We start from the raw sequence: 16,703 nt of genomic DNA on the forward strand, positions 1-16,703 counted from the left end.
GTCAAGCCTCTTTCGCTACGCTTTCTAAATTACCTTATCTTCCAAAACGGTTCTGAATAAATCCTATACAACACAAGAATACTCTAAAATTGAACGTATGTTCGTTATGTACAAGGTTTCATTCAACTTTCTCATGTGCATGTTTGACGATTTTTTGGGGAAATAGATGCAGCTACTCAGACCCCCTAGCAGAAGTTTTTATCAATGTGACATGTCCAGCCTAATGTGGAGGCAAATAAATCGGTTACTGCACAATCTTTCGGCTGGTTTGCTACATGCTATTATCTATTCTCTGTTTTCTCCTTGCTTCTTCTGGCTTTACCCCATCCCCTAGTGCACTGTGACCAAAAACCTCAGAGGGACACAGCTACGGTACTTCACGAATATGGAGACTCATTCAACAACACTAAATAAAAATAGATCTGACAACTGAAGCATAGCATACACATGTCGGGAATCGTGTCAATGTATACATATTGACCCTTTATGCACTGAAGTAAGACACAGCGCTGACACACGGAACTAAGAATGAATGAATGATTTGTTCCAGCTAGCCCAACCCAACTCTCTTGAACAAAGAAGGAAATTGGTGACACCAATGTTTATCATTGTGGAGCAGATTTCAGAAAGCAGCAATTTCCAAGCTTCGGCCATCGAACCAGATTTGAGGGCATGAGATTTTCTCAAACTCATTTTTCATTATCGGCATTTCAGAACTTGCTTCTACCTTGTTCAGACTGCCACGAGCAAACGAAGCATTGGCTTTGCGTTTTGTAGCAAGACACAATAATTACGAATTAAGCCAGCTCCGTGTCTAGTTAAGAATCCCTTATCATTTTGGTCTTAAGGATGAGATTGCTGCTCACATAGTTTCAAGATGTGTCCTAAATAAGAGTGCTGGCAAATTTATAAGTCGCCTTTACCCCGCTGAATGAGGTCCTCTCTGCAGAGAGATCAATTAAAACATATCTCCAAAACAACACATCAAGAGGTGCCTCTGATTGTTTATAAAAGAAGGCCATATTTTGTATTATAGCTGGCGACGAAAAAGCCGAGACACTCACCAAACAAAGGTGTCCGTATTTCTGCTACCGCTGGGCGACTATTCAGAACATGTTCACCGCATTGCGAGCTTGTGGCGACCATGACACAGTACTTGGTGTCGACGTTGCTGCGATAATTGAGCCATGTCTCGTAGGTCTGCAGCTGGGTGCAGTTGCTCACGTCAGATTCTCCCCCACAAGACTCGAACGTGGCGCATATGTTAACTGTGTAGGCGAGAAACTTTCCAGAAATTTTTGCCGCTGGCTCCCTGTGAGGAACTTTTGTGTCACGCCTGCAGGTGTGCTACGCGAAGAGAACGGACACGAGAGACCATAAGCAATTACACAATTCAAACATATAATTGACCATTCATAATGAGCATAAACAATTCATACAGACAGCAAATGACAGGGAAAACAAGAATAAAGCTACTCAATTTACAGAAAACACGAAACTTCTGAATTTAAAGAATATGACAACGCATCCAAAAACAATAGCTCACAGATTATCGTCCATCATCCGACGCAATGCAGCGATGTTCGATGTCCGTTGCTCCGTGGTTCCTGAGTGGTGGTCTGATGCTCCCAATTAATGACGACGACGGCTGTGACCGGCGGAGTCGGTGATGCCGACGCTTGGCCTCGCGCAAAGTTGCGGGCCGCTTCGTCTCTTCGGGCCTGCTAGCGCCCGCCCGATCCGAGCTTGAGCGTGGCTCTCCTCCAACTGCCGCTCTTGGCTCCGCGGTCATCCGACACCGGCCCGGGGTGCGGAATTCCCGTGTTTCGCCGATTCCAGAGCAGACGTGCGGTGCCGAAGCACCTTTGTTTTAGACTGTTTTTTCTGCTTCGGCTGTCTGGGGACGGTCTCCGAAATTCCGCAGGGCGGTCCGATGCGACTGTCTGGCTGCTGCCTTGCGGGCCAGCATTCGGTGTCTTGTGGGGAAGCATTTCAGTCACCACACTCCCACTGCAGGCGCGCAAGTGAAGGCGATTTTCCGACTATGGTTATATTCTTTGGGGGATCCGGTTCTGGACAAATCACGTACAAACTAATGAGATTTTTCACTCCCGTCACACACTGTTCGTGCCTATATTGTCAGAATATTTCAAGAAACAGAATATATTTTAGCGGGTGCGCTTATTTGCGAACGTGGCAAAAAGTGGCTAAGTTACGGAAACCATTTCTTGTTTTTACTTGGTACTGCGGTCACAAAGACGAGGACAATGCTTAAGAAATGTAAAGCGCAAGGGCATGTCCCTTAATCTCCCTGAATTGTGTCTACGCCTTTGTAAGCGCAGCAACAACTAAAACACAAGTACCTGCAACCTAGTTCAGTTTTAAGCGGTAAGGAAGTCGTTTCTTCTTCATTTAGTAAATGAATGCTAACATAAATGGACATTGAGGGACTTTGGATGTAATCACAATCTGGTAGCGAGTCCTCTTTGCTCAAGAAAATGAGATTCTTCAAAATTTTCTTCTACTCCTATTGTAATTTCTTTCTAAACTACGCTATTCATTGCAGGACATCGAATATCCTCTTATGTCGAAGCGAACCTTCGACCATAGACATATCAGAACTATTATAAACAGAAAAGTGATCAAATCGGAAGCACTTCATATGCAATGCAAATAATGTTTACCTTCACCGCGGATAAATATGCCTTGGAGGCGAACTCCACGAGACGTATGCTCTGGCGGCCCGTTTCTGTGCGTAGCTAGTGTAATGTCAACACTTGAACAAGTCTTCAGATTCGTGCACGTAACCTGGGTTTGATCACGATGCAGAATGGTGGCGTTCTCGCATGATCCCACAACCATCTTTTCATCGTCACCGTGCTGAGTGCCTTCTTTATGAATGGAGAGCCAATAGTGATCGAAGCGAGCATCAGGTTTTTCCCAAGCAACCGTTACGGAGTTATCCACAGCAGACACTAGCCTGAAGTTGGTTACATCAGGCAGGTCTGAAAAAAAAAGTTGAATACTGTTTTTTATGACACTCACACCTTCAGCCAAAATGCTGTCAACATTAGTTATATGCCAGTGCATAAAATGAACGTAAATGTGTTTTCAAGCGTTGCGAAAATTGAACTGCTAACACACTGTATACAAGTGTATTTTTCCATTGCGCACGGTAGCTGCGACGGAACCCTAAGAAAATCACCGCCACTAAAATCGGTATTTTTCAGGTATTTTTACTTTACAACGTAAAAAAACGCGCAATTTCATAACTACCAGGCTTTTCTTGCTGAACCTTTTCTCTTATGTGGTAATGTGAACTGCAAAGCTATGAAATGCGCGGGCACTTTTAAACACTAAGCCTGCTAAGAAGTCATTCACAGGTACTCACCAAAAAGCGGAGTCCGTATTTCTGCTGCTACTTGCCGGCTGCTGATTTCATCCATGCCACAGCGTATTTTTGCCGCAATCAGTACGCAATACGAGGTGTCGATTTTGCTGTCAAACACTGTCCACGTCTTTGTTGTCACGTGCTCTGCGCAATCACTCACCTTTTCAGCTGGGTCACATGACCTAAATATCCTGCACATTTTCACACTGTACGATTCTATGGTGCCATAACCTTCCTCCGGCCTACTCCAGTGCAGTCGAGTCTGTAACGGTGACTCCGGGAACATCGTAACGTTAGTTGGTGGATTCGGATCTGAAAGGGGAGCCACTATTTAAGATAGTTATGAATTTGCGGTCCAGATTAAAAAAGCGTATGCAAATAGCAACAACGTGACAGTACTTCTAGTCTTTGCGGCCTGGTCTTTTCTTTTTCATCGCTAAGTGCCTGCAAGTGTGTGCAATAACAAGATATTCAAACTAACTCGCTTCACATCTTTTTTCCAGAAGCCTGCTATGGGCTTCTTTACTCAAAGAATGAAAGAAAGCTGTAGATTATGACGGGCATTTTAAAAACCTCATGAAGTAAGATGATATCTTAAGCACCTAAACTGGCTGTTAGCCATTGAAGACATTGCTGTTTGAAGGAAATGTGTGTTTGTTCCACATTTCAAAACTGTACTTCATCACTTAAGATAGAGAGAAGGAATATAAGAATTCTAGGGAGGTTAACTATACTTGAACATGTTTTAGGGGGGTTAACTATACTATACGTCCAGTTTGCTACCGTACACATGGGGAGGGGAATAAGGGACTAAAACAGAGAGAGGACGAAAGGTATATCACAACACACACACTGTGCAGAGTTTCACAGGGGATCGTTCAATGCTGTTGCCTTCAAGCACTGTAGGGTGACTCATGTGGCTTTCTGGGCTGATGTGCTGTGTCACCAGGCGATAACGAATGGAGGTAGCAATGGTGACACTAAAGAAAGACAGCACTAGTTGCAGGTTCATCACGTTTATATCTATAACATTTTTGTTTGCTCTAACAAAAGCTTTGTCTCTAAGAATGTTGTCCAATGCATGCATTCATTTGTTCCTTGTCAAGTGCGAAACGAATTAAATCAGAAATTACTTCAAAGTAGAGCGCTTACCTTTGCAGTTTTAGCCATTAAGCATAACCAGTTTAGTTTTTGAAAGACTTGTTAAGCTTACATCGGTTATAAGGCGTACAGCAACGCATTCTTCGTAACTTGTGTAAGCTTGCCTCCAAGCCAAAGCTTCTTCATTGTCAATGCCCACATTAAAAAATAAATAATATAAATTACATTCAAACGAAATAAACTGAATCAGCAAACATTATTCAAGATGTTTCCAGTCTCTTCCGTAAAAATAAATCTTCAAATGTATAACTGATACATGTAAAGTCTCAGCACTGTTATTATAACAGAGGCTGTCCTCATATGTTAGAAAAAAAGCTATTCCTTGTATTCTTTTTCATTTCAGGTTGACATTACACATTTATTGAAACAAAGTATTTGTTTATACCATATCTATTAGGAATTCGCTTACCTGTCAACTTGTACGACGGTGTTGCTTATACTACTATTATGGTTCAAGAACTCGGCACTACTGCTATTAGCCTATGTGCTTCTCAACGACACTTTCTTTTCAATGTGTAAAAATGAAATGACAACTCGATCAAGTGTTTAAAAGCTTTGGAACGCTACCATACTTCCAGAAAGTTTCTACGTTTTTGTGGCTATTTACGTTAGAACTTTACGTGGGTGCCACATTGATGTCCACTTAGCTATGCACACTCCTAGTCAAAGTATGCACGTCATACCTTCGGCAGGTATAAAGATGTCCTTTACTGTCACTCCAGGTGAGCTGTGCTCGTGGTGGTCCATTGAAATGAGTACGCACGGTGCCTGACAAGATGGCGCATGGCTTCGAATGGTCCGCAGGTCACTTCCGTTTGGTCAGGTCGAATGATGGTTCCGTTGGAACACACATGGCGCCATTGATGGACAGCGCTTTGTACCGCTAGCTTCGACTTCGGTACTTCGACAGAATAGTAGTCGAAACGGCCTTTCGGTGGCTGCCAGGATAATGTAACGTAGCCGCTTTTCACACCTACCAGTGCCAGGTTGGACACATCGGGAAGTTCTGCAAGGAATGTTGACTGTCTTATCATTTGCGGCCTTAATATTTTGCCTGCCTCATATCGTTTCCTACGGCAGATAAGGGAATGTAACCTATGTGAGAGAAACTCTGCAGTGCAAATTTCATCATAAAGCGCGTGATTGTGGTACCACAATATCTTGATTTTGTGTAAGATATACTACGCAAGGTCTATGGTAATATTGATTCTTTTTTTTCTTTGGGCGCTGCCAGGATAACGTCACGTAGTCGCTTTTTACGCCTACCGCTACCAGCTTCGATACGTCAGGAAGTCCTACAATGAAAGTTGACCCCTTGAGATCATCTTCAGTGAAAATCTTTTCTCTGTATGAAATATTTTGCATTAACAGAAGCATTCGCGCAACCTGTTAAAGTAAGGCTGAAGTCCAGGCTCCCCAATGTGTCATACACACTGCTCGCTTTAAGCACATTTACATTGTGGTTTCATAACGTGAATCTACACGCAGATGCTACGGTAAAGATTTCTAATACATAACAAATTTCACTTGTATTCAACTCCGTTGATTGATAGCGGGAAAGCTATTGAAATCCAGAATGGTTAGCAAGCGTATATTCGCTTACTTGCTATTCTGCGGCGGATGGTACAGACAAACTGAAAGGCCTTACACTAAGGGGGGGCACAAAAATTTGTAAATAAATTAAACAAGTGAAGGAACAATAAATAAGGAAAACGAAGACTTTGTAGTACATCTTCCGGGCAATGAAGCCACAGAGTATGGGAAGTCTATGTTAGTGAAGGTTCCATATACTAATAAAGACGTCAACAGCAAAATTTCGTACTTTTCCCCACTGGCGGGTGTGGTTGGCGTCGGCGGTCTTCGCCGACCAGCTGGCCATGGTGCTACTGGTGGAGGAATATCTTTAGGTTTTAGTCTGATCTCCATTAAAGTTGTTTCTCTCTCTCTCTCTCTCTCTCTCTTATTTGTATAAATTTACTCTGCGTGGCCATACATTTCGGTGGTCCGGTAGTTCAATTATTTCTCGTAGTGTGGAACTGTACTTCCGGCTTCTGTAGGGACTGTATACGTATTCTACACAGGCACATTATTAAAAAACAGTAACGTGTTTAACAAGGTTCTATTGTTCACGTCTACCTATTGTGCAGCCAAACTTGCATATTGTGCAAGGGATCTCACCGAATAGCGGCGTTCTGACTTCCTGCGCCGCTGGAGGGCCGGTCAGTACGTTCCCACCACATCGTGCTCTAGCCGAGACGAAGACACAGTACGAGGTGTCTTCAGTGCTGTTAAAATCTACCCACGCATCTGAAACCTCTTGCTCAAGCAGCCGGGCAAGTCTTTCGTTTTCGCCGCAAGTTGTCAACTTCTTGCACACCTTCACTTTGTACACGTCCAGAGTGCCGTCCAAACTCGTTGGTGGTTCCCACAGAATACGCTGTCGTGTGTGGTGTCTCAGCTTACAGTGGCTAATCTCCGTGGTTCACTCGGATCTGAGGGACAATCACGTATAAGAAATTACGGGGAGCGAACGCATACATTTTTTTTTTTGCATCATAATGGCGGACACATCTACATGCGACTCCTGCGGAACCTAAAAGACAAGTTAACATGCCCCGCGTAGCTGCGGTCGCTAAGACACCCAGCAACGCCCACTGCGGATGCTTCTGAAGCTACCGGACTCAAGAAGATTTTCTGCAGTCATGACTCTAAACAATGGACATGTGCCTCGATCGCACAGTAGGCAATGAAAGCGCTGCTGAAGGGCTTAGTCAGCAGATCTCGGCGACCACCTGTACATTTGACGTGTACAGGCTGTTCCCCGGCACAAGTACATCTCCCTAATGACATTGTACTTGTGCCGTGGAAACCTTACGTGCTTACCTCGAACATGGATTTCATCGACGGTTTCGTAAACGGAGCAGTGGGAACTCTAAGAACGGGAATAGCTGGGTGTCCGTGCTACGCACTACCTCAGGTTTTACATTAGTGAAGCAACATTTTTTTCGAACAAGACTATCGCTTACGGTCGTTAACTAGTCTGTTGGTGGTTCAATAAAGCTCTAGCTGTACGCTGCCACGCCTAGTGGGCTACCTATATATAACAGTTAGACCTCATACGGGTCTTTACTAACGTCCTTATAACGGGATATGTGCGTCTTATGTGAACGTAAAGAAACACGTTAATTTCGCAACAGATACACTACACGAAAATCGGCAAGCGTCACTCACCTTTACCAGCAATGAAAACATCTTTCAGGGTTGCTCCAGATTGATGTGTATTCGGGTGGTCCCTTGCTCAACGTGCGAACGGTGACACTTAACGATGGAACAGGCCTCGAAAGGACCGCACGTTATTTGCGTCTCCTCAGCGCGAATGATGGTGCCGTTCGCACATGATCCGAAGGTGATCCTTTCGTACAGCCGCCAGTTCCATTACCACTTACTACGGTGACGCCGAGTAAGTAGAAGTCGAAGTTGCCCTTAGGTCGATCCCATGTGATGGTGATGAAGCGATTATCGGCAGCAAGTAGGTTGAGGTTGGTGACACCAACTGTGGCTGCAAGGTGGTTTGGTCTCTTACAATCAAGACGCTATTACCAATACACGTGCTCGAAAAGGTATACGCGTTTATTACTCTAGAACAACATAGAAGAGGACCATTCGCATCAGTAGCAGAAGTAGCACCAAAAATACGACCACACAAGGACATATGCACCGGAGGACCTCACCGATTTAAAAAGGGCAAAATGTGACATTCAATGAACCAAATCTTCAATGTCCACTTCAGTGGGTCTCAACACATTATGACCTGTCTATATAAGTGCACTCTTGCACTTGACAATATTTTCTTGCGAGGTTCTTCCACTTTAGGAATAGACTAATGTCACTACGAGTTGCAGTACGCCACCGCTTCAGCAGAGCATGCGGGTACTTGTAGTACTCGGTATACTAATCTGCGTACAGCTGGTCCAAATTAAGCTGCGTTAACGAGTTTTATAGTGGTCTTATTTGGATAAATTGCAAACCTTATTTTCCAGTTACTGTGTCATGGCGGAGTTCTTGTACAGTGACCAGAATGTATGTATTGCTTCGTTCACCATCTTGTTCTTCTTACTTGTTCCGGTTATTAACGTGATAGCGTTAGAGAGCTCGTTTCGCAGAAATTCCGCCGTCGGTGATGGCGTCGCTTGTGAGTGAAAAATCGTCCGTGACCGAAAAATCGAGAAAGATGTAAATAAAATAAACAATAAAAATCTTCGGTCCCATTGAGGATTGAACCCGGGCAGTTTGAGTGGCAAGCAGGTGTCCTACCACAAAGCCATGATGTCACTTGCAACTGCTTCGGAAAAAAAACACTACATAAATGCCATGTAGTGGAAGGAGTCTCGTTAACGCATTTTGTTCGGCAGGTGTCACGACGAAAATGAGCCCATTCGGCGATTTGTAGGCGCATCGGTGAGGCCATCAAACTACGTTTTTTTGCGTGACGCCAAGCTTCGAAAAAGACGGGTTGGTGCAGCCATCGCCCCTAAAACACACACGAACTTTCAAGCAGCTTAAAAAAAAGTCACAGTTTCGCCGCAAGGGCGAAGCAATGAATGCGATAGCAAGAAATTAATGCTATACGAAGTGAGGCTCGCCAATGGATACTCTCAGTTTGAACAGCGCTCCTGTTTCAAAGGCGGCCGAAGCAGCGAAGGAAACTAGCGTGCTTCAAGTGTCGAGCTGTGACACTTGATAGTTCGCGCTCATCTGCTTGTTCGTTTAGCGGCGTCCCTGAGCTCAAGTGACATTCGTACGCGCCGTAACATGAGCGCGGACATCACGGTGAAAGCTTGAAACATTCCTCTTCCCCTCACCACGAGAAAACCGCGCGAGCAGACAGCGGAAGGGCAAGGTTCTCTCATGCGCAAATATAAGAAGCGAGCGAGCGAGATCGCCGACGACTTTTCAATGCGCCCGTCGGGCACCTAGCGCCATCTCGCTGGTAATGAAGAAACGCTTATTATCGCCTGCCTTCTCTGAGTCCGTCCAGCGCCAAAGGGTGTGTATATAACGCTCGCCGTTAGCTACGTGGAGGATCTGCGTTTCGTGGCGTAATGGATAGCGCCACTCGCTGCGGAGCAAGAGGTCCCTGGTTCGATTCCGCGCTTCGGAAGCATTTTTCTGAATTATTTTTCTTTGGGGCTTTTATATATATATACATACTTATACATATACGGTGCATGACGGCGGCGACGGCGACGGCAAAATCCAGCCGAGACTGTCCATATAATTGCTATCGCAATAAAAATAGACAACTAAGTCCATCTAGCAGAAAACATATAAGCCAACGCCTCCTTTCTAGAGGAGACGTTGATGAAGCAAACAGCAAACATTAGATAATGTGCTGCCATCTGTGAGGCATTGTGAGAAATATGCCTCGACTCTAGCACAGGCAAGTGCTTTAGATCGAAACATGTGCCATTACTATAGATACATCGCGCGCGCGCGCGTGTGTGTGTCTGTGTGCGTGTGTGCGTAACAACAGACTTTAATAAGTGTGCACTTAGTGGTTGAAGTGCGCACTAGGCGCCGGATTTCGCTACCGCGTTCAACTCTTAAAGGCGAAGCTTAAGGGTCCCCCAATTTTTTGTTTATATATTCTGGTAACTGTAAAAACGGCGTTCTTGCCCAGTAACCAGAACATACCGTTTGATTCTTTATCTTGTGGTACTTGTTAATGGTTACTTATTCTGGTAAGTGGCTACATTTCCTGGTTACCGTGCAAAGACTGGCGTAGCCAGGAGGGAGCGAGCGGCTGGAGGCTCAAAGCCACAGAAATCTACAATTTAAATGTGTATATATAAACCACAACATAAAACACACGCAAGAACGTACATAAAGGCGGCTTGAACCCTCTCCCCCCTCCCCCCCCCCGGCCCCCCCAACCTCCCGAAAAAATTGCTCGCTACGTTCCTGGACAGAGTGCTTGCACAGTAAGAAAAACATAGGGTTTGCCTTTCACAATGAGGATTTTCACAATGAATCTTTTTTCAGTGCCACGTGATGCCCTTTTTCAATAAGTCATATGAGCGCACGTACTGTTTGCATTCATCTGTGGTCATGTTACCACACAAGCCAGCTTCCAGTAGTCACTTGGCAGCTGGGTTGGCGGCAACGCAACATTCCGCTGACTGCATCGTCTTACGTGCGCAGGTTGGTTGAACTTGCGTTACTGAAAACAATTTCATTTTTTTCTTTTTTGCCCCACCCACTGCTGCCAAACCAAAATGCCCACTTGTGCTGAGCTATCTAGAGACTTGGGAATCATTGCGCAAGGAAGTTGGGGAGTTGCGTAACAGCGTCGCCATGTTTAATGACATCTATGAAACAATGAAGTCTAAGCAGGAAAGCCTGGTCAAAGAAAATAAAGAGCTGTCTCGAACAAATGAGCTGCTAACAAAACAGGTTGCTGAATTGCAGCAATACTCGCGCATGAACAATGTTGAAATCAAAGGTGTTCCGGAAACAAAAGGCGAAAGCTGTGAAGCAATTCTGCAACAGATCGCAGAAAAGGTTGGTTGTCCTGTGAGTCCTGCTGAGATTGATGTTGTGCACAGGGTCCCCGCTAAAGGTGGTTCGAACATTATTGCGCGTTTTTGTTCACGACAAAAGAAGGCTGAATTTGCTTCCAAGGCCAGAAAAGCGCGTCTGACAACCCGGTCTATCGCCATGACGAATCAGGATAAGCCAATATTTGTCAACGATCACCTAACACCAGAGAACAAGTGGCTGTTTGCTCAGGCATTGGCTCTTAAGAAAGAAAAGCAGTGGCAGTTCCTATGGGTTGACAACTGCCGCATCAAAGCAAGAAAGACTACGGACAGCCGAGTGTACCGTATCTCTGGTGTCGGTGACCTGGCCGTTTTTTCCTAATAGCATTTACGCATCTGTGATTATGAACCATCGTGGCCACATACACTGTCCTAGAGCTGAAGCAACTTCTTAGTTCATCTGCTTCTCATATTTCCATCGTACACTTTAACACCCGAAGCTTACCGAAAAACTTTGATGATATGGTTAATTTCCTTACTTTAACCGATCATCACTTTTCGCTCATATGTCTATCAGAAACATTGCTATCTGCAGCTGATGATAACTTGTTTTCCATTCCGGGCTACCGTGCTGAATTTTTTCATCGCCTGGGTGACTGTCATGGTGGATCAGCCATATTCATTTCTAACCCGTTATCATATAGACGACGTACTGATATCGCATTTTCTGTGTCGAAATGTGAATCAGTCTGGCTCGAATTTGACCGAGATTTCCTTCCGTCTAACAAAAAAACTATCATTGGTTCAATTTATCGGTCCCCATCATCAACTTACGGTGACTTTTGCGTTGAACTTGATAATATACTAAGCTCGTTTATTTCCGAAAATTATAATGTGATCATTTTAGGCGATATTAACATTGACATTACAAGTATTAACGACAGTTCTTGTCTTCAGTACTCTAACTGTTTCATGGGTCATGGTTTGGAATCTCTGCTGGATTCTCCGACACGATGTGCTCCTTCTGGTCGGAACACACTTATTGACCATATACTCAGTAACGTTATGTCAGTTCAGAAGGCCGGTGTGGTCAGTTTTGATCTGACAGACCATTATCCGATTTTTCTCTTATTAAAAACACAAACTAATTGTAAAAATAAAATAGTCAATAGGTGTTGTTTCGATTCTGCGAAATTCGTTGATTTGGTATCCCGCTCTGACTGGGGGAAACTATCGCAAGAGCCTTGTGTTAACAAAGCGTTCAATACCTTGACTGAGAAACTAACAGGTATCATAAACTCGTGTACATCTGTATCCATCACATCCCGTTGGTACTCAACCCCTAGAAACCCGTGGATCACTAGGGGACTGCTACGCAGCATAAATAAAAAAGATAACCTTTACAAAAAAGTAAAACTTCAGCCTTTCAACCTGTCCCTCAGGGCCCGCTTTAAACTGTATTCACAAACTCTTGCTGTCGTACTTAAAAAAGCCAAACGAACCTACTATCAAAATAAAGTGCTCGAAAATGGGAATGACAGTAGGAAAAATTGGAACGTAATTAAGGAATTCTTACACATTGATCAGCCAGATGCACTTGAGACAGAATTTTCGGATGGCACCAGCGTTCTGACTTGCCCTATCGCTATCGCCAATTCATTTAATGAATCATTTTTCAACAACTCAGCACCGACTGTCACTAACCTGCCTTCATTGTCTCGCTTGCCTCACTCTTTTTTCTTAAAACCCACGTCACCTGCTGAAGTTCTTCGCACTATAACAAGTTTGAAGACGACAGGATGTGGCCTCGATTCAATTTATCCATCTAAAATCAAACTTGTTGCTCAAGACTTATCTTCGGTGCTTTCAGAGCTTATTAACACCGCATTTCGTTCAGGCATTTTTCCTACAATCTTCAAACAAGGAAAAGTAACACCTGTATTCAAAAAGGGAGACCGAAAAGTTTTTTCTAATTATCGCCCTATAACAATCCTCCCGTTCTTTAGTAAGGTAATTGAGAAGCTCATTGTGAATCGCCTAATGGACTACCTAACCAGATTTAACCTTTTGTCACATAAGCAGTTTGGTTTTCGTGCTAAGTTATCTACCGAGTTAGCACTGATTAAACTAACAGATAGCATAAAACAGTTCATCGATAATGGGCTATGGGCAGGGGCGGTATTTATTGACTTAACTAAAGCTTTTGACACTATTAACCACTCTATTTTGTATGCTAAACTTGAATCCTTGGGAATTTGTGGGCCTACTTTAGCCCTTTTACAAAGCTACCTCGCTAACAGGACCCAGGTTGTCAACTATGGCGGTGTTTTATCCTCTCCAATAACAACTAACCAAGGAGTTCCACAAGGCTCAATTCTGGGACCTCTCTTGTTTCTTATCTACATTAACGATTTACCATCATCACTTAACTCTTCTGACTGCATCCTTTACGCTGACGATACCACAATATTTTCTAGTGACAAAGATCTTAACAATCTACTAGCAAAATTAAACACTGATGTCGCGAATCTTGTGTCATGGTGCAAAAATAACTTATTGAAAATCAACCCTGTTAAAACAACTTTTATGTTATTTCACTCGTCCCAAAGAAACGTTACAATATCACCCGAAATATACTTGGATAACTGCCTCATTACCCCATCAAAGTTCATTACTTTTCTAGGTGTTACATTAGACCCTCAACTCAAATATAACATTCACGTAAATTCTGTCATCAAGAAGACTGCTTTTGGCATCCGCGTACTCATTCGCACAAGGCATTGTTTTCAGCAACACATTCTAAAATCACTTTACTATGCTTTCATTCACAGTCACCTTACTTACTGCACTTCATCCTGGGCCAATACCTACACCACACACCTGACATCCCTCATTCACCTTCAGAAAAGAGCACTCCGAATTATCACACATAGTCCTTACACAGCATCATCAGCACCCCTCTTTAGCACTCTCGAAATTCTACCGTTCATTTCCACCTTTAAACTCAAACTTGGAATTTTATTATTCAGGAGCAGAATTGGTGACATTCCCACTGACATACTTCCCCTAACACATCTCCACAATACTAATAACACACGGTTTTCTGAAAATAGTAACCTTCTGCTTCCAAAAGTAAGCACTAACTACGGCAAAACGACAGCCTTGTTTTCTGCAATTTCTTCCTGGAACTCACTACCATCAATCATTAAATCAAGCCCTTCATTACATTCTTTCCGGCGGCATCTAAAACAGTTCTTACTAACAACATGCGACACCTGAAAATATGTGTGTGTATACATATGTGTATCTGTTTAAATATAAACACATGCATTTATGTGTATATATATGTCTATGTATGCAGGTGTGTATATGTATACATATATGCATATAGAAGTTATGACGTGACAAAGTGTGTTAGTTAGTGATAAGTATTTGTTATGTTATAGTCATCTAATCCAATTAGTTATCTCATGTTTTATCACTTACATGTAAATATTTGAACTGCTATAAGATTGAATAATTTTCATTACGTTCATTTTGTTTAATTCGCTTGCTGTTTTTTCCTTAGTTGCCAATCTTTGTTTCTACATTTTTTATACATGTATTCACAGGAGGTCCCCCTGACAGTTTTTACTTTGGGACCTCCTTCTGTATTATATCAAGTTTCTACTTGCACTGTACTGTATTGAATAAACCTTGAAAAGAAAAGAAAGAACACATCAACCATTAGCAAATGCCATTACAGGATCATTACATTCTTATGAACTCATAAGAATGGCAGCCACGTTGCAAATCATGAGCACCGAATGTTGTGAATGCTTTAAAATAATTGGTAAATTCGCGCTATTTATTTGATACACAGGTTTATTATACGATGGCTGTAACGCGTTTGCCCGATGTGAGAACAAAACATGCCAAATGGATGAATCTTGCCACAGTGTTTGAAACTTTTATGGCACTCACTGAATTTTCACAATATTTGTGGTAGAAAATCATCCACAGTAACACAAGCATATTTCATTAAATTTCTCAGGAGGTGAGAGAAATTTGCTAGTGCCAGTGACTTCTCTGATGCCATTTTCGCTACGTTTTTTCTAATGTCCAATGTACCAAAACACTCCGCTATGTGGCCTATAGTTTCAGCCAACATAGATGCTGAAAAGCTCGCTCGCGAGTTTTGTGGACACTGTCGCTAATCTTAGGCTATATAAACACGCGATTAGAAGCACGCAATAAAAAAGTAAACGCTTACCAGTAGTCGTTGAGGGTTCAGCTTTCGGTAAAAGCTGAAAGAGAAAGCGCATCTTCTTTTCCGTTAGCCACGCACATTATTAGCCACCACGACTGTACTCGCAGAAAAGGAAGAAAACACAACATGGCATGCACACAAAATGGAAAATGGAAGTGCTGCTGTCTATCATATTCAGTTATTCATAGATGTTCTTGGCACTGTATAGTTATCCTTGTTTGCATATAAAACAAGCCAGCCGGCCGGACAATTTAGGAAGACATTAAATGTGTTGTCCATTGGTCTCACTTTCATGGCCCTCCACATATAATGAACTGTGGATAGAAGTGTGCTATTGTACTTGGCAATATTAGTGGCACTAGCAACGAATGACACTCATGTTTCCCTTCCAAGCACTGCCGGTCGAGCACTTACGTCCGGTTTTCCGAATATTCAGAAAATGTGTTTTTAAAAAACCTACGCAGTCGTATTCATCGCGAAAGCTGTAGTAAGTGCGAAGCACTGATTCGCCTGCCCTTCAGCGACGCTCGCGTTTACGGGCAAGCGAGCGCTGGCGTTCCAAACGGGGAGCCGGTTCGACTTCCATGGCGGGAAACAAAAACTAAAGCTTCATTTGTGATGCAGTGGTGCCCTGTCCCCTCCTCCTCTCCCTCCTTCTCCCCCTAAATTCTCTTTTCCACCCCTTGCTATATTTTATTATACATTGAATTGCTTTGCATTACCCTCCCCCTCCTTCTTTGCCTCCTTCTCAACCTCACTTCCCTTTCCCATCCCCTTTCTATACTGTACTATACACGGCTATGCTACGTTTCACACTCTATCTTCTCCTTTCCCTTGTCCTCATCCTCACATCATCCTCCTCACCTTCATTCCCTTTCCAGCCCCCTTGCTTGACTATACTATACGTACGTGGCTCTGCTATACATCGATGTGGTATACACGATTTTGCCTGCTTGATGTCATACATGGATATGCTATGCTTTACGTTTTCCCCTCCTTCTTTTCCTCTTCCTCACCCTCACTGTCCTTTCCCGCACCCTTAGTATACGATACTATAAATGACTATGCTATACATGGCTTGGCCTGCGGACGCCATACATTGCTCTGCTATACTTTACCCTCTCCCGTCCTGTTTTCCCTACTTCCCACCCTGACTTCCCTTTCCCCCCTCGCTATACTATGAGTGGCTATGCTATACATGTCTACGCTATACATGGCTATGCTATGCACGCTTTTCCCTGGCTTACGCCAAGCGACGACGTGAGATGACAGGATACGATGCAGCATACGACAGCCAGGGCCCCTAAAGTGCTCCGCACTTAAGAGTGTAACTGCTACGAAAGCGATTGTTCTTGTTCAAGAG

At 43.4% G+C, this 16,703-nt stretch overlaps 2 protein-coding genes across 2 annotated transcripts in view; both read right to left on the reverse strand.

Annotated features, from left to right (window-relative positions):
* Nucleotides 1–3,677, reverse strand: part of LOC119403194 (uncharacterized) — a 41,944-nt gene extending 38,267 nt beyond the window's left edge. The window contains exons 1-2 of the mRNA XM_049418224.1: nucleotides 3,552–3,677; nucleotides 1,065–1,347 (exon numbers count right to left, since the gene is read on the reverse strand). Of these exons, the coding sequence (XP_049274181.1) occupies nucleotides 1,065–1,347; nucleotides 3,552–3,677 (409 nt within the window). The remainder of the gene's footprint in view (nucleotides 1–1,064; nucleotides 1,348–3,551) is intronic.
* LOC119401829 (fructose-2,6-bisphosphatase TIGAR) overlaps nucleotides 1–16,703 on the reverse strand; it is a 430,132-nt gene that overhangs the window by 181,762 nt on the left and 231,667 nt on the right. The gene's annotated exons all lie outside the window — the stretch shown is intronic.

The sequence above is a fragment of the Rhipicephalus sanguineus genome, chromosome 8 (genome assembly GCF_013339695.2).
Source record: "Rhipicephalus sanguineus isolate Rsan-2018 chromosome 8, BIME_Rsan_1.4, whole genome shotgun sequence".
In the NCBI taxonomy this organism is placed as follows: domain Eukaryota; kingdom Metazoa; phylum Arthropoda; class Arachnida; order Ixodida; family Ixodidae; genus Rhipicephalus; species Rhipicephalus sanguineus.